The following is a 19,409-nucleotide window of genomic DNA, read 5'->3' on the forward strand; positions in this document are numbered from 1 at the left end:
TGTATCTAAAGTTTGTAAAGCACTTTCTGCATATTACCTTGCAAGGCAGAAATAACAAGCTCCATGAGACAAGTGTAATGGGCATTATATCCATTTTACAGGATCCAACTAAAATTTTTATGCCTCAAAGAGGTTAAGAGTCTTGCTCAAGGTCATACAGCTAATATCAGAGGCAACTCTTTTGGGCACCCTTTGGAGCCACTGTTCACTAAGTACCATGTAAGTCAATAACACTGATCCCCTGCCTCATCAATGCCCCACTCCTTCTATGTACTCAGAAGGCCCTTTGGGGTAAAACTGACACTGGCCACTTTCTGCACAGCTTAACAGCTAGTGGACAGAGTGCTGGCACTAGATATGGCTTCAAATTCAATCTTCAGACACTAGATGTGAGACCCTGGACAAATCACTTAAACCTCTGTCTGCCTCAGTTTCCTCAAGTGTAAAGTGAGGATAATAATAGCAGCACTTACCATCATGGCAGAAAAAAATTAAGCTCCTAGTTCTAAAACCTGTTCTAAAAGCTGTGTAGGATAATATTTTTTCGAAATCTTGCTTCATTTAGCCAGGGTGCTCAGAATCCCATTAAGCCAATCCAAAAAGGCAGGCTAGTCATTTTCACATTTATAAATCAACTGAAGAAAATATTATTTGATGAGAATTTTAGCTGCTTAGAGTCAAACCTGAACTAGGATTTCTTAAGTGATGAAGTGAAATAGCGAAAAAGGAGGCAGCCAAAGAAGAAAAGCTAGGGGTCAGGATAATTAACCACAGAGTAAGAAATTAAACACGGCTACTTGGAAAAGGTCTAAAATGCTACCCAAATTACTATAACACTATTGTCAGGTGTATGCCTATAACATAGCAGGTGACATTAATTTCCTTAAAGTGGTCACTGACCAAAGGTTACTTTCTTCCAGACAACAAAAGCCAGTAGTAACTGAAGGTTATACAGATTCAATTTTTGCTTGGGAAAATACTGTCATAATGCAATCAAGCTGGAAAAAGCTTCCTCAAACTTATCATAACATCACATCCCCTAAAGAAGTCACCATGGTAGCCACAAGGCTACCTTCCTACTCCTAGTCAAGAAGTAAAAAGCCCACACCCAATACCACGTCCTGATACATACATACTTCCTTAGAATCACTGTTCTAGATAGTCACTTCTATGGCAGTTCAAAAAAAAAAGTCCTTTTACGGAGGTTCTTAACAGTTTCGTGTCACAGACACCCTCAGCAGTTTGGTGAAACCTATGTACCCCTACTCAAAGTAATATTTTTAAGCGTATAAAAGATACATAGAATTATAAAGCACTCATACTGAAACATTACCAAAAGTTTAAAAAAAAAAGTTCACAGGCCTCACTCAGGTAAGAACTCCTGGTTTAAGGAAAGATTCTGAAACCTCAGAAGTCTCCCAGGAATACAATAAAACCAAACTCTGGGACCTGGGACATGTTATCAGCTGTGTGCAGCTGCTATTTTGACTGGCATAGTAAAATTAAGCCAAAATTGTGCCACTTGAAAAGTAACCAGAAGGGATATTAACAGGAAAAGATCTTTTTTTTTAAAAAAGGCATGAAAATTATAAGGATCTTCAGAAGAAGTTCTGTGGATTTTGAAAGCAATGAAAATACGAGAACAAGAAGTCTAAGTATTAGGGCGGGGTGAAAGGAGTTGATTTCAGCATCACAGAACAAACCAAAATATGGTGAGGAAGTGGTTTGAGACTTAATTATATGACACTAAACAAAGGCAAAAAGCATTTTATTCCCATTGAAAATTCTTCCCACTTAAGAAGAATTTGTTTGACTTTTAGCACTGTTACTACTTCAACATTTAAATGACTTCAAGAAAAATAATTCTTATAACTAATATGTAGCATAAGAAGAAGAATTTCTGTTTGGATTTTTAGGACTATTATTATTTTCAGTATTTTGAGACATTAACTACTTTCTGAACCCAATGCGGAGACTGGCCTTGATCTAAGTTAACTCCACTAAACAGAGGAAGAATTCAGGTCTAAAGGCTGAATCTTCCTGAAACATCTAAGAAGAGAACTGGACCATAATTCAAGAACAAGCCCAATACAACTAAATTCTTTTGGAATCCTTTACTTAGTTCACATCAGATATATTAACTCCTGTTACAGCGCAACATGTCATGGAAAATAGGACATGTCACTTACATAGGGTACTGCACCAAAACTAGAACAGTTCAACAGTGATCCTAACACAATGTTATTCAGTTCAAACAGCTTGAATTACAGAAATGATATGATTGGTCACTAAGCAGGTAACAGGATAGCCTGGGACAGATACAAGGGTTTAAAGATGACTAAGCTGCTGAGCACCAAAATAAGATTACACAAACTGAAAATAGAAGGAAAAATGAGAGAACAACAATCACAGAACACTTTTCCTATAAGAACAAAGTTGAGAAGAGAAACTGTCTCCCAAAAAGGCATTCTTCTTATGAACTTATGTCTTAACCTCTTTTTAAAATAGCATCAGGTTTTAGAAACGATGCTTAATAAGAAGCTTTATGAGGAAATTACTACTGACAAAGAGTCAGTGAGGCTTGAAGTCAGGGGAATCTCAGTTTAACTCTAGTTCTTAAATCCTAGTTCCTCCCTCTGTTGATTATCTCCAACTTATCTTGCCTATATCTTGTTTTTATATCGTTTTTGAATGTTGTCTCTCCCACCTGACTGTGAGTTCCTTGAGAGAAAGGACTTGTCCTTTAGCTTTTTTTTATATTCTCAGGGCTAAGCACAAAGCAGATGCTTAAAAAATGTTGGCTGATTGACTAATACTTGACAAGATGCATAGCCATGGGCAAATCACAACCTATCTTTCTCCTTTCCTGATCTATAAAATGGACATAATTTTCTAAAATCTATTTAACAAAGTTATGAAGTTCAAATGAGATATTTGTTATACAGGAAGTACTTTGCAAACTAAGGGGCCTAGGTAAATATCAGTTATTACTATTACAGACCAAATTCAGGCAAAATTTTCAGAACCAAACATCACAAAACAGGTTTCAATAATAGTTAAATCATTCCATCTAGTTATAAATATTAGATTTATAAAAATCACAGAATTTTATCAGTGTAGGCCTTAGAGACCTACTTTAATTCCTTCCCTTTATATATGGAAACTATGAACCACGAGGTTAAATGACTTGTTCAGAGTCTTACAGCTAGTTAATAACTGAGTTATAAGAAAGTATGCTATCTCCTGACTTGCAGGTCAGTTAACGACACTACAACATGACATATCACCTAATTAGAGGACAATACAGATTCCAAGAGATGCTCAGTTTGAGTTCAAACAAACTGCCTTTACTCAATCTACTAGATTTTATTTGATTTCGCAGAAAGAAAACGTTTTAAAAACAAACTAGTGTAACCTCAGAAAGTCAGTATCTCTATTGCTTTGCATATAATTAGCATTACAGCTATAATGCTCTATAAGCACTTTCTTTTAGTTCTATACTGCTATTTTATTCTGTATATATTCCTTGACTACTTAAAGCCTCCTAGGGAAAGAGATGACAGGGAGTCTAGACAACTAATATTTATAGGCAATAAGAAATAAACTCTACTCCTGAAAAATGATTCAAACTATTCCTCCATAAAATTTTTTCACTAAGGCCAAAAAGCAAAATCGAGAGTTTTGGGATTTATGACTCACTTCTTTAGCCCCTGTTCCCTCTTCTTGATAACAAGCAATGAAACTGAAAAAAGTGGGCATTGAAGGAGTATAACAAAGGGCTTAAACTCTGTGCAAGCTGAAAAATCAACTTCTACCACTTCTGTGCTAACTATTCTGACACAATGAGTAAATACCCTCTATACCCTGACTCAAATTTAGTCACATGTATGTAATATAACAATATAATACTCACAATTTACTGGGTATTGTTTTTATTACCTGAGAGAAACTAGAGCTGTGCTGTAATATATCTCTATAATATCTCCATAATATCTCCATCTTATCAGTGGAAAACAGAACTTCTTAAACTTACAAGAGAAATTTGATATTTCAAGAGGAAGTAGTTCGTCTCCAGGCACATGATGGACCATCACATCCCATGTTTGCCAGGATATGTGTTTATCCATCTCTTGTCAGTGTCACTTTCCCTAGTCAAAGATAGAGGAGTTTGGGGGTTAGAGGGCAGAAGATTGAATGAGACAGATACATAATCAAGGGAAAGAGAATAAAAGTGAGGGAAAGAGAAGAATATGGAAACCCCATTTCTCTCTTTTTCATTCACAAGCAGGCAGAGGAGAAACAGCTGAGCTGAAGACTGGGAAAGTGGAAATTACTACCACAGGTGCCTATCTATCTAAAAAGCACCTTTTTGGAGAAAAATATGGACAATTTTCAGGTTACGGTTAATATGTTAAATCTCTCTTTGGTACAGCTGTTAATTTCCTAACTTTGCAATAAAGAAAGAAACTAAGAAGTGCCATTCAAGAAAATAAGTTGCAGCCCTGATCACTACTTATTAAATATATTTGGTTCTTCTGTAATTTAAACATCTATTGAGCAACTACTATTTGTTCATCATCCCTTAAGTCCTATGGAAGATAAGAGGTCCTCTATTTCCCCTAAGGGAATTTAATATTCTAGTTGAAAAGATAAGACATAGACATTAAACAGTTAAGAGCACAATATGATTAAATGTTAATGTAAGTGGCACAAATGATATGTTATAGGCACTCAAAGAGATCAATGTGTTACAGTACATTGTGAAGGCCTCAGTCTGCTAATTCTCCAAATGAGACTTAACTTATAAAATACAGAAGTATTGACTGAATTAACTAGATGAGACCCTCAGGGACCATATAGTCTGACCCCCTCATTTTACAAATGAGAAAATTGAAACCCAGGGATGTTAAGTGATTTATTTATTCAAGATCACAGAAGTAATACATATCAGTGGTGGGATGGACCTTAAGAACTAACAGGAATATAAAACACCAATACACAATATTATATCAGTGCTTTAGATTGTTAGAAAACAAAGTGTTATATGAAGTTGAAGGGGGAAGGCTTTTACCAACCAGGGAGACCAGGAAAGGCTTCATGGAGGAGGTGTCTTTTCAGTTTGACTCTAAAGGATGAGTAGGAATGGAGGACGTTCTAGAGCAAACAGCATACAAAAAAGACAGAGATATAAGAACACAGATTATATTCATAGGCCAATTTGGCTAAAGTATAGAAAATATGTATGGGAATATAAAATAAGACTAGAATGAGAATATGGTATTAGATTATAAAGGGCCTTGAATGCCAGGCAAATGAGTTTACCCTTCACTCGCCTGGCATACAGTAGTGAGTCACCAAACATCATGCAGCAGCCTTCTCACTCTGGAGAAGTCTCCGTCCCTACAGCTTTCTCCTCCAATTGGTGAGTTCCTGCCTGGGATACCTATTTCAGGAAGTGCCAAGCCAACCAGGCTCATTTGTCTCCTAGGTTTGATCTGGACTCTCTAAATTGCTCAGGAACTCATCTTCCCCATCCTCTAGTTTTCTTTTCTGTCATTTTTCCTTTGTTAAAATATAAGCTCCTAGAGGGTAAAGACAGCCTTTTTCATTTGCATTTGTATACCCAGAGTTTAGTATATTGTCTGGCCCTTAGTGAATTCTCTATCTAGAAGAAAGACATGCTCAAATTTATGCATAAGAAAAGCTATTCAGAGCTTAAGCATATGAGGGATGAACTGAAGGGAAGAAAGAGGAAGACACATTAGGGAGCAACAACGCAGGTGTGTGATACTAAAAATCCCTCTGAGGGTGGATGATGGCAAAGGAAACAGAAAAGAAAGGACAAATGTGAGAAATGTAACCATCCCACAAATATTTAGTAAGTACTACATATGAGATACAAGGATAGGCATTAGACATACAAAGACAAAACAAATATAGTCCCTACCATCAAGGAATTTATGTTATAGACTGACAGCATTTTATAAGTGATTGGATCTAAAAGGTAAGAGAAAGAAAAGTCAAGGGCAAAGAAAACATTTTGAACAAGGAGACAAGATCAAAGCTCATGCAATATAAAGGGGGGAAAGAAAATAAATTCAATTTTTGATATGATGAATTTAGAACCTTAAAAATTTCCTCCCATCAGAGTTATTCAAAAGTGAAATGGGTTGCCTCAGAAGGTGGTGGGTTTCCCTTCAACAAGAAATTCTTAATCAGCTGGATTTGTCAACTATATAGTATGCTGCATTGGAATGTCCTTTTTTTGTCATAGACCCCTTCAGTAGTCTGGTGAAACCTATGGACCCTATTCTCAGGATAATAGTTTTAAATTCATAAAATAAAGTACAAAGGATTACAATGGAAACCAATCATAATGAAATGAAGATGTTAATCTATTCATGTTCCAGGACCCCTAGAGCTTAAGAACCTCTAGACTAGAGGGTCCCTAAGATCTCTTCCAACTTCAAGATTCTGTGATATTCATCTAAAGAAATGTCAATCTATAGAACAAAAGGTGACATCATTTTTATGAAATTATAAAATTATTTCCCTTAACAATGTGTAGACCAGCAAGCATAACTGGCCATTAAGTTCTGCAAATTTAAATATGCATAACCAGTTTTACAATACAAGGGTTTAAGTGAGTCAGATTCAGATTCTCTGTATATTACTTTACTTTGCCAAACTAGTCTAACAACAAAATCCTACAGAACTATTCATTAATTATATGATTCCCACACAGTAATGTCTTCCCAGAGAGACAAAGGGTAGAGGAAAAAAAAGAAAAAGAATTTAAGATGTACCCAAGAGCTGAGTATTTAGCAGATGCAGCTACTAGATAATTGTTATCTGGAAAAAAAAATCTACCAACCAATCAACAAACATTTCCTAAGCACTTACTATATGCCCAGGCACATAAGCACTGGGGAGTAGGAAAGTAAAATCAAAGTAATCCTTGCCCTCAAGGGGCTTCCATTCTTTTTTTAAATGGAAGTTTCCATTCTAATGGAGGAAGAAATCTTCTGCAAATAAACAAAAATAATATAAAATGAATACTGTATGAAGTAAGTTGGGTTTTTTTGTATGAGGTGGTTTTAAGTGGGAATGTCTTAGCAGCTAGAAGGAATCAAGAAAAGATTCACAGAAACTGGTGCTTGAGTTGAGTCTTGAAGGAAACTGGAATTCCAAGAGATGAAGTTAAGGAGGAATTCCGTGCATTTCAGGCATGGAGGACAGGCATGTTCTTAAGGCATTAAGATGGGAGATGGGCTGCTGTGTGTGCAGAAAAAGCTAGTAGAAGAGTGTAGCCAGACCACAGCGTGTGCAGGGAAATACTGAGTTAGAAATACTGAGGTAGAAATTAAAATGCAGAATAATAACAAAGATAAACAGAAAATCAGGCCCTGGAGATGCAAATTTTCTGGAAGTAAACGCTCATCCAAAAGTGCCTTACTTACATTTGACTAAAAGAACAAGACAGTGAAGTGCAAACATCTGAGCAATATTTGACAGATACTGATGACAACCAAGTCAATTATACCATCTTGTATTTCCTGATTTTGAAATATAGTCGTTTTACTCAATTTTCTGAGATGAAGTCATCTTTACAGAGGTAACATTCCTTGGCTTCTAAGACAACAGAGGATTCTTGATATCAGAAGAAATTTATTTCAAAATGCATTCATTTAAAATGCTAATGAAACTGGTTTTGCCTTAAATTCAATACTGACAACACTGAATACTTTAAAACTTTAAGGATCTGCAATTTAATCGAATTATTGTGGTGTAATGGAAAGACTGCTCCACTTCAAGTCAGAAGAGGCCTAGGTTGGACTTCTGCCTGTTAACATGAGGTGTGTGGCTTTGGGCAAATCATTTAACCTCTGTGGGCCATGATTTCCTAATTTTGAAAGAAAGATAACAATACCTGTAGTTCCTACATCACAGGGTTACTGTAATAAGCAAATAAGATAAAACAAAGCACTATGTATATGTGAGCTCTTGTTATTATTTCCTTCACTAACAACCCCTCTATAATTTTGTAGATGGCCTTAGTTTCAGTGCCCCCAACTTCCATCCTCTCACCCTCAAAAAGAAAAGAAAAAAAGAATCATCATTCTGTAGCCAACCCTCTTAGCATCAGGTTGGTTCTCAGGAACAAGAATACAATTAGTCCAGCACAGGAACACACTCACTCTAAGCTTTCCAGCTTGGCAGTACTTGCCAAGGCTGGTGCTCCACTGGTATGGCCTTTAAAAATCACCAGTACACCATAATGAGGCACCAGCAGAGCTTAACTTTAGTGGAATGGCAAAACTGAACACTAAATAGTATACTTTCTCTTTATAAAAAATACTAAATTACTAATGACATACACATGTTTTTCTAGCAAATGACTTAAGGGCTGCTAACCAACTTAGTGAATTATTCACATAAATGCACCCTGCTTTCTAACATGGCTAACAGCTATGAACCATTTTTTACTAGCCTAAGACTATAACAGCTTTTGTTAGAAATCTGAATTTTAAACTAAATTACCTTTTTGTGAGTCTGCTGATTCACTGTTTAATATCTTTTTTGTTGAACTGAATTCTCTTTATCCCCAGACTGACTACATGTACAATCCCCAGTTCAGCAAAGAATAACCACAGGCTTCTCCACAATACAGATCTATCATGTTTGGAGGATTTAATGTGCTTCAGAATATCCAAAACCACTTTTACCCAACATAGTGCTAACTATCAACACTATTCTACTCAGCTTTGTTGGTATCACTATTTCCAAACCATACACTTACCAAATATAATCTGTGATCTGTCAAGTTAATTCAGAGTGGAGATGAATACATGTATGTATTCACATATGCATGTATAGGCGTGAATATTAGACAACTGACAAATTTCAAAGATGTGATATGATATTTTAGTGTCTAATTTAGGAGGCCCTAGAATTCTACATATTTTTCTTAAATACTTCGATTTTTTATTTGAATTGAATACATCAATTAATAGTAGCAACCACAAAGACAGTGCAGAACATTGGTGTAACCCAATGAGAAAAAGGGGCTCCCCAACACAGCCTTCTGACCCACATCACCCTCTTCATACCAATAAATTAAACTAACCCCTATCTTCTTGTGAAGTATTTCCTTTATAACTACCCTAAGTATTTAGAACAATGCAGATCAGGCTCACTCCTGGTTTTGCTTATAGACTGAACAAAGAAATCCATTTTGACTTTATGTATGTATACTGTATAAGAACACTGGAAAATCTGACTGGTCTATCTGCAACCTAAGTGAACTTGTTCAAGTAGCAACAAATTTTAAGAGTTTTAAAATGATGAAGTAAACATTTCTAAATAAAGCAAAACAATTTTCATTTTAAAAAATATGAACTCATAAAAAATACTGAGTCAGAGGTTTTTTATTAACTTCACCTGATTTTAGAAGCACATAGTACATTTTACCTTTACAAAGGTGGTTCCCTATGATTACCCCATGAAGAAAATAGTACAAGTAGTATATGCATTTTACAGCTAAGGACACTAAGACTCAGAGAGATCAGAGACTTGCCCAAGATTTCTGAGATGAACTTTGATTTGGATCCATGTCTCAGGACTCCACATACAGTCCCTTTCCACTTAAATATACTGCAACCTTTTGAATGAGGGTACACTATATTCCGAAGGAACAGATCAGGTGGAGTGGAAAGCAGTAAGGTACAGCCAGTACAGTGAAATACAGCAAGGCAAAGAGGTATGCTGGGAAACATTTGGGTAAAGATTAGAGAAGGATAAAATATTAGTGAAATAGTGGCAGCTATCGGGAAGTGGCTAAATAAACTATGGTAAACGAACTTATGTTCATTTATTACTGTGTCATAAATAATAATAGCTAGCATTTATATAGCATTTTAAAGTTTGCAAAGCATTTAAAAAACCTCTCATTTGATACAACCACCCTGGGAGGTGGTTGCTTTTATCATCCCTATTTTACAGATGAGGAAACTGAGGCAGCAGTTTCAGTCCAGGTTCACACAGCTAGTGTCATACAGAAGGACTTGAACTCAGGTTTTCCTGATTTGAGGTCCACCACTCTTATCCATTAGCTGTAGAAGAAACTGAAAAGATCTTTATGAACTGACACAGAGTAAAGTGAACAGAACTAAGAGAATAATTTATATAATAATATTACAGAGAAAAACAACCCTGAAAGGATTTAAAATCCTATCAAGGCAATGATAAACTGCGAGTTTAAAAGAATGATGAAACACTCTGCTCACTTTCTGAGAAGGAAGTGATGAACTGAAAATGCAGAGTCAAACATTTTCAGATGTAGCTAATGTGGGATTTTGTTTGCTGGAGCTATGTATTGAGGGATTGAGGGGTGGGGGTGAGGAGACACTTTGTTATTTAATTTGCTCAAAGAAGAGTGGAACAGATTGAATTTTTTAAAAGATATATTGGTGAGAATATATTACTGACCATCCAACCTAGAGGAAATGATTGGATGATGAATGTCTGACCCAGCCCATAAAGTTGGTAGAACAGTGGTGATAGGGGACACATCAGTCATCCTAATGGAGGTCTCCCTGCTAAAACTGAAGTAGATGATAAATGTTCTACTTTCCTTAATGATCTTTCAAAAGAAGAAAGGAGAGGTGGACCTAATTAATAACAATAAGAAGGTAAAGAATGACCAGAACCTTGGAAGTTGGTGCCATTCCATCTTAAGAGTTCATGGTAGACAAGGAGGTGATTATCAGCAGCCACAACCTAGATTTTTAAAGCATTCAGAAATAGGATAAGTGGGAATCTATGGTTTAAGACTCTAGAATAAAATTCTATCAATATAGTCAAAATTGTTCTGGATGAGAAAGAAAATAGGGAATGGCTGCAATAGGGAGCTCATTTTAAACTTTGACTTCAAAAAAGTGTGCAAGATAATCAACACAAACCCCACCTTCTGCAGGAGGCCTGTCTTAGTCTCTCTACCTTTCAATGACTTCTGCTGGGAAGCTATTCTAATTAGACCTTTTATGTATAGTTGTTTTTATGTTGTGTCACCATTAGAATGTGAGCTCCTTAAGGGCAAGGACCATGTTGTTTCTTTTTCTTTGTATCTCTAGGCACAGTGCTTAGCACATATTGTTTAACAAATGTTTGTGAACTGACTCGAGATAGAAGCAATAGGTAACTGAGGGGAAAAAAAAGAGTTGTAAGGTCCTATAAAAATATAATAAAGCCTTAAACTTAGTATGAGATACCCATATCTTTACTCAATTTGCTTTTTTTCTTTTATTTTCTCTCCCATGGAAAATGATCTTCTGATTGAAAAGTACAATACAAAAACGATTAACAGAAACTGAAACTCAAAGTAAGTGGAAGTAAGGGTACCACTGCACGTTAAATAATGGTCCACATAACCCAGATGGATGGTTAGGTGACTCAAATTAATTAAATCCCATTATACTCAAAGAACTGTTGGGAATGACTGCCTACTATCAGTGATCAATTAACTAAAAAGCATCTTTTAAGCCTTTACTATGTGTCAGGCACTGTGCTAAGCACTAAGGACACAAATACAAAAGTGAAATAAATGTAATCCTTCCAAGTGCTTACATTCTAACATGGGAAAGAACATGCATGTGTGTACCTCCATATATATATATATATATATATATACTTGCACAGAGACAAAATTAATACAATACAATAGCAACTGGGGGGAATCAGTAAAGGCTTCACATAAAAGGTAGTGCATGAGCCAAATACTGAAGGGAACCAGGGCTTTCAAGAAGTGGAGGTTGGGAAGGAAGGAGGATATTCCAGGTAGGGGAGCTAGCTGTGAAAAGGTACTGAGAAAGGAGATGGATGAGCAGGCCGATGATCTCTGAACAACTGTGATGAACAGGAGAGGCACCAGGGGACTGATAGTCATATACTATCCCAATTTCCAAAAAGAGGAAGAACTCATAAATGTCTGAAATTACAACTTCTGTGAGCCTAAAGTTGATTACAGATAAAATTCTTAAGCACATTTTCAATGAGACAACCTGTGAACACTCAGAAAAGGAAAGGGATGACTCCAGAATCATAAGACTCGGAGCTGGAAGAGATATTATCTAGTTCAACTCCATTATTTTATAGATCAGAAAACAGAGAACCCAGCAAGCAACGTATCTTGCTTAAGGTCACAGAAGTAGTAAACAAAAGGTCTAGGATTTGAACCTACATCATCTGACTCCAAATCCAATGAGCTTTCCATTATAGAATGCTGCTTCCCAACTTGGATTTATTAATAACAAGTCAAGCCAGCCTAACCTAATCTCTTTTTTTTTTTTAACAGTGATACCAGATTAATGTATTAGGGGAATGATGTAGCTACAAAACATCTGGACTTCAATAAGGCATTTAACAGTTTTTACTGTTATTCTTCCTGATAAAATGTAAAAGTATAGGGTCAATGTTAATCTGCAGGGCCACAGGATTTGTTCTGGGACCTGTTTTGTTCAATTTTTTTTAAAATCACCATTCTAATTGAAGGTATATATACAAGGCTTACCAAATTTGGAGAAGATACAAAACTGGGATACTGCATGGCTAAATTAGGATTCAAAAAGAATTTGATGGGTTCAAATGCTGGGGTGGAGCCAATGATATGAAATATAATAGAGAAATGTAAACTCCAGAACCTGGATCAATTAAAAAAAAAAAAACAACCGAACAAGTAGAGAAAGGGAAGGAGATGTTATGAGAACATAACATATGTGAAAAATATGTAGAGATTTAATGGGCCTAATATAAGTTAGTAGTGTGTTATGGTAGCCCAAAAAGCTAAAATTGATCAGACCAAGTCTAGGGTGCTGTTTTAGAGTAGGGTGACTAGGATGATTAGGGGACTCGATGAGAATCAATTGTAGGAAATAGAAGTGTTTAACCAAAAGAAAAAAAAAGATTTAGAGGAACAAAATAACAATCTTCAAATATCTAAAAGACTGCCATGTTTAAGAATTACATTTGTTCTGCTAGGCCCCCAAAGGCAAAGCATTTAAAAAACGTCTCATTTGATACACAACCCTGAGGAACAATAAGCCGAAGTTAGAAGGAAGATTTCAGTTCAAGATAAGGAAAAATGTCCTAATAATTACAGACACTAAAAAAACTGGAATGGACTTCCTCAAGCACATTTAGTGTTCTATCACTAGAAATCTTCCAGAAGAGGCTGTGGAAAGTAGCATGGCATAGCAGACAGAACACTGGCCCTCTTGTCAAGACCTGGGTTCCAAGTTTACTTCGAGTACTAACTGTATAATCGCGGGCAGTTCTTTTAACCTCTCTCAGCCTCATTTTCTTGATCTGTAAAATGGAGATAATAGTAGTTGTATGTACCAGTACAGCTTCCCTCAGATGGGTTTTAGGAGGCTCAAATGAGATAATATATGTAAAACACTCTACTTCAAAATGTTATATTAGTCAATTATTACTATCATCATCATCATCATTATTAGGCATGTTGTAGAGGGATTCAAGACTTCAGTAAGGATTGAACTGAGGTTCAATTTCTAGGATTCTATGATTAGACTGGTGAATTAAATTGCTTACATCTCAAATAGGGATCTATAAACACTAAAGATTAGACTGTGAGGTCAATGTCCAACATCAGCTGGCAATGTTAAACTATATACAGTTTACTACCAAACAGCTGTTTAAAAAGGGGGGGGATTGAGGAATACTTAAAAAATAGTTTTAGGATTAAATCTGAGATTTATATAGTCAAACTTTAGGATTGGGATCCAATAATTATTTTTAGCACATTTGAAAAAAGCTTTTACCAAGACAGTGTAGAAGGTGTGAACGAAAGAAAATTTAAACAATACAACAATAGTAAAGGATAAAGTTTTGAGATTTTAATAGATGTGAACATTCCCCACAGGCACCTCACTTCAGACAGGTTTTTACATTTGGTCTGGGTAACTGTTAATACTTCAATGAGACTAAATAACTGCATGATGGAATGGGGAAGAGGGAAAGGTATGTTTTAACTGGATTAAAATCCACCCCAAAGATAGGAGATGCATTAAGAGGAACCACACGAACCTCATGACAAAAGAGATGGCAATAGCCAAAGCAACAGTAAAACAACAAAAACTCCTTGACCTAGCCTTCTGGAGTGCAGAAGAGGATTTCCACTGGAGCTCCTCAACCAAGACTCTTGGAAAAGAAGAGTAGCACCCATGTGGCCCTAGCAACTAGCAGAACAGCAAGAGATAGGGCTATGATGTGACAGAGCAACCTACACCTTTTCCTCTACTACTGAGCAGGTGCAATGGGAAAGAGGGTTGATTTGATTTGATTTGATTTTCTTTCTTTTTTTGAGGGAGGAGGGAAGAAGGTGGAAGTTAGGAAAGGCATGACTGGGTCAAGACCATCAATGGGGCCAACTCCACTATGGATAAGCACAAGAAGTTTGACCTGCTCTGCTATCAGTGTGGGTCAGTTCTTCCCCATATCCCTAGCTCCATCCTCCTGCCCTCCCTAGGATATACCATACTGATGCCAGACTTTTTGCAAACAACAGAACAGTTTTAGCCCTACTGCAAGTCAGAACTCCTGAGCTCAAGTGATCTACCAGCTATGGCCTTTCTAGTAGCGGAGATTAAAGTCATATGCTACTATTCAAGGAAGGTGTTGACTTGAAGGGTAATGTGAAGTATAATATTCTCTTTTGGGGCTAGGGTAGCATTCAAAGTCTGGAAATCTGTACAAGTTCCTTGGGAACAGAGGGATAAATAAGTCTTTTTCTAGGGTATTTACCATAGGGCTGTGCTTAGAAACCCTACAGGAAGACAGGATTCACCAAAGAAAAGGAGGAATGTATCTTATATGTGTATGGATTTCTAGAAATCTTTTGGGTCTTTTAAGTTTTTCTAGAGGACAAAATAAAGGCTGTCCTGTATTTGATATATATATATTGTTTTCTTTAGAAATTGCTTTGGAGTTGAGGGCACTTTTATTCACATGTATAGAGACCATAACATGAGCATTATTCTGATATAACTCTTGGGGATGAAGCTGAGTAGGGAGAGAAAAATAGTCAAATTCTGAGGTTCCCAGGAGAATCTCAGAATGAGTATGTGAACCAAAAGGTGATTTATGAGAACCTCTAGATTGAACCCAGTTATGTAAATCCGTGTGGAATAGTATACCCCAGGTTACATCTGTAACCTTAAAATTGTTCAGACCATGAAAATAAGACAGTTGGGCTATCCGGTAAATCCTTGAAGGTCTCATACAACTATGGCTATGACCTATACTGAGTTCTCTGAAGTTATTTTACAACATTATGAGATTTATGTAATTTCCCTTGGAGAGATTATTCCATTCTTAGGAGTAATTAAATTTCAAAACGTTCATTAATGTGATCTGATTTACTAGAACCCTAAATGCCAATATATTCTGGATGATTTTTAGAATTTTTGATACCAAAATACTTCAAAAATTCCAAGATAATCTTGCTGAGTGAAAAATATATCTGATTTCAAAGAAATATCACTAAAATCAAATTTCAGGTATCAGGACCATTGATTTGAGGCCTTATTTTAAGCCTATCAGAAAATATAAAAGAAACAGTCCTCTAAAAGTCTGTCACTCTTTAAAGAAAAAAAAATCCATCACCTTATAGTTTATTTCAAAGTTTATATCAGCTTAGATGACTGACTTATGTAGATCATCCCTTTCCTTCAGTTCAAACCACTCTTACAGGAAAAGTATCTTTTCTCTTCACCATCTCCTAATCAACCCCAATCACTCCTTGAAGTTTACTCAGCCATCTTCCCGTCTATAATACAAAAAGCAGGGGAAAAAAAGAATATGCTTGACTGAAAGTTAGACTACTGATACTTTGGCAGCAACTGCAACAGACACAGAAGCGGTCTTATACCAAGACATTATGTTCTAGTTGCAGAGAGTCTTATCATTTACCCAAGCTGGTATTAATCTCTCATTCCCAAGCAGATACTTATCTCTATTTTTCTTATATTCCTCTTTATCTTGCTAACTATCCCACATGCTTATTTTCTACACCACTAAGCAAGGTAGAAAGAGAAAGCAAGAGAAAGAGAGCTGCACGTGACGTCGGGAATGAGTTGAGTTTAAATCCAACACTAGCTAAATGATCACAAGCAAGTTACTGAACTTTCTAGGACCTCAGTTTCCTCCTCTGCAAAACGTAGATAGTACCTACCTCACAAGGTTGTTGTGAAGCTCAAATGTTGCTACACGCAACAAAAAGACCACAACCCTCCTTTACCTTTCGGTCCCCAGAGGGGGGGAAAAAACAACCTTTTTTCTGTCCTGTCAGAGCATCCCTTACATGTCTGTAAAGTATTCTACAAGCTTTAGAGCAGTCAATCAAAAACCATTTATCCAGCTCTTACGAAGCAACAGACATTGTGCTAAGTGCTGGGGATACAAAAAAAAAAAGCAAAAGCAAAAACAGTGCTTCTGCTCTCAGGGAGCTGATGGAGGAAACAGCATGCAAAGAACTTTGGAGACCATCAAGAGAGGGAAGGAGCTAGCAATACTTAAATGCCGGCTCCTGTTGAATATTATTAGTATTATTATTAACGAGGCTGCCCCGGTGGGACAGTTCTGTCCTTGCCTTTCCACAAACATTCAAAGCCCCGCATACACCTTAGCCTTTGTCAGGAGCTCCTGACGTGCGAACTTGGACCTCAGAGGCCACTGTCCTGAGTAGGCACCTCACCCGGGCCATCTCAGCCCCTCCGCTCTCCTCTCTCACCTTGGAGGCCCCATCTTGGTCTCCAGCTCCCAAACCCCAGGGCCAGGCTACTCCTTACCCCCCAGGCCCAGCTGCTAACTTCGGGCCCGGCCCCACAGCCGGAATTTTTCTCCTTCCACCCCAGTCACGCCCTCCCGGGCTTCCCCCCCCCCCCCGCCAGCGACAGACACCCGCACGCCCCAGCCACGCCCTCCCTGGTGTACATACATACACATACACATACACACACACACAGACACACACACGCCCACAGTCCCTTGTCCACCCGGCTCCCCCCCGACCCCACGCCGGCCCCCCGCGGAGCCTCCTCACCGAGCAGCAGCAGCTTCACCTCCTTGGCCGCCTTCTCGCCGTCCTCCCGCAAGTTGCGGTCGATCATCTTGCTCCGCTCCACCGCCGCCTTGTCCTCGGCGCTCAGCGTGCAGCCCATGGCGGCGGCGGGAGAGGGGACCGGGCCCGGGCTCACTCACAAAGCGCGGAGGCTCGGCACCGGCTGGGGCAGCGGCGACGGCGACGGCGGCTGCTCTCGCGGGGGCTACCGCGGCGGTTGCTGCTGCTGGGCGGAGGCCCCGTCCGTCCCCTTCCGTAGCTCCCGGGGAACCGGATATCCTGTGGTGACGACACTTCCGGCGACGCCCCGCGGCCGTTAGCGTTCGAACTGGACGGGCGAAGGAAGTGCCGGCCGGCGGCCGGGGCGGGGAGCGGTACGCACAAACCTGGCGGGATCTCCTGAGGGAGAGCACGGTGGCGAACCCCACTTTCTTCGGGCTTCGTCCACTCAGCCGTGCTGCCCGAGGCAGGGGAACGTGAAAGAACCGAGGACTCCCCGCCCGCCGCCGGGGCTGAGCGTCTTCCCGGCGCCTGGCCTTCCATTCCCCTCGCTTTACCGACGAGCAAACCGAGGCCTGCAGGGGTTAAGTCACTTCCCCACGCAGAGCTGGGACTCGAACCCAGGTCCTTTGACAAGGCCAAAACTCTCCTCTACCCATTTGTTCCTCCCCTGGGGAAAAAACCTTTGGCCACTTACCTGTCAGCGCATCCCTGAGGGTCCAAACCGGAAAGCATCTTAGGGATCATCTATTCCCAGCCTCTTGTTTTATAAATGAGAACCAGAGAGGTAAGTTCGTGTAGAAACAGGGCTGGATTTGAAGTCAGAGAGCCTGGATTCAAATCCTGGCAATGTGACTTTGGGAAAGTCACTCTACCTTTGCAAACCTATCTCTGGCAGTACTCACAGACCGAGAACTGGAAGACACATTTGAGTTCAAATCCCTCATTTTAAGGGTGAGGAAACTGAGAGGTGAATTAACTTGCTCAGGGACACACAAATAAACAAGCAGCGGATCTGGGGTTTGAAGCTTGGTCCTCTGAGTCTACATCCAGTGCTCCTTTCACTTTAGCATATTCCCTGGTTCTGTGACCATGAGCAAGTCACTTCACCAGAGCCTCAGTGTCCTCATCTGTAAAATGAGAATAATGATCCTTTTAATACCTGATAGGGTGCTTAGGAGGATCAGATGAAAGCACGTGTGTGTGTGTGTGTGTGTGTGTGTGTGTGTGTGTGTGTGTGTGTAGCACTATATAAATAGCAGTTATTATAAACATGTAAAGTGTTTTCCAAACCTTAAAGCACTATGTTACAAGTACCAGTTGTTGTTATCCTTACTTGCCCAAGGTCACATGTCTAGGGTTTCTTGCCATTATACCATACATCATTCCAAGCTTGACTCAGCCCTGCCAAAAATCTTTCTTTCCCTCAGCCAGTGAGGAGCCTAGTGCTTTGCCCAGTCAGAGGGATTGCTTTGGAAGTCAGTCAGATCACCAGGGTGGGGGCTTAAGTCTAAGTCCCTGCCCCTTAGCTCACATCTTGCCCCAGTTCACACTTCTCATTAGTGACAGGCAGCACTAGAACTTGGCCTTTGGACCTCAGGTCCAGTGCTGTTTTTGTTACTGGATGATATCTTACCATCCTCATTTATTGAACTTACGTGCTTTGTACTATGAGCAATTCCAGTGAGGTAATACGATAGTCTCTACACCAAAGTTCTATACTTCATTAATACAGTCATATTACTTGTATTACAATTAGTGCTACAAACTTCTGATGCGCAGGCAGAACTTTGGAAAGAGACCCTAACACACTTGTCCCTGAAATAGTCCAGGCTGAAGGAGTGGGGAACTTGTGGCCTCAAGGCCACGTGTGGACCTCTAGGGCCTCAAGTGCAGCCCTTTAACTGAATCCACACTTCACAGAACAAATCCCCGTAATAAAAGGATTTGTTCTGTAAAACTTGGATTCAGTCAAAAGGCTGCATCCCAGGACCTAGAAGGCCACAAGTTCCTCACCCCTGATCCAGGGGATGAGAAAAAAAAGGGTACTTTTCATGGGTACCCAAATACTTCAGGGCAGTACAATCCATTATGACTATGATCCATTTATTTTGCTGTTATCAGCACATTACTTGTTAAGTCACGTCAATTTCAATTCCCCAACAATATTGTGAATTTAAAGATAGAGACCATGTTGGCTAACACAGAAGATTGATTCCTTCAGAAATAATTGTAGGACAGCCAAAGATACATGGCCTTGTTTACTCTAATT

At 38.8% G+C, this 19,409-nt stretch overlaps 1 protein-coding gene across 2 annotated transcripts in view; it reads right to left on the minus strand.

The window, feature by feature from the left end:
- GNAI3 (G protein subunit alpha i3) overlaps positions 1-17,405 on the minus strand; it is a 50,452-nt gene extending 33,047 nt beyond the window's left edge. The window contains exon 1 of one of the 2 annotated variants that reach the window (XM_021000785.2): positions 17,120-17,405. In XM_021000785.2, the coding sequence (XP_020856444.1) occupies positions 17,120-17,237 (118 nt within the window). In that variant the 5' untranslated portion in view covers positions 17,238-17,405. Of the gene's footprint in view, positions 1-4,033; positions 4,107-17,119 lie in introns of those variants that run through there. The other variant, XM_021000795.2, reaches the window with a different exon arrangement.
- Positions 17,406-19,409: the final 2,004 nt, after the last annotated feature.

Source organism: Phascolarctos cinereus, unplaced genomic scaffold (genome assembly GCF_003287225.1).
Source record: "Phascolarctos cinereus isolate Bilbo 61053 unplaced genomic scaffold, phaCin_HiC Scaffold_5;HRSCAF=322, whole genome shotgun sequence".
Lineage (NCBI taxonomy): Eukaryota > Metazoa > Chordata > Mammalia > Diprotodontia > Phascolarctidae > Phascolarctos > Phascolarctos cinereus.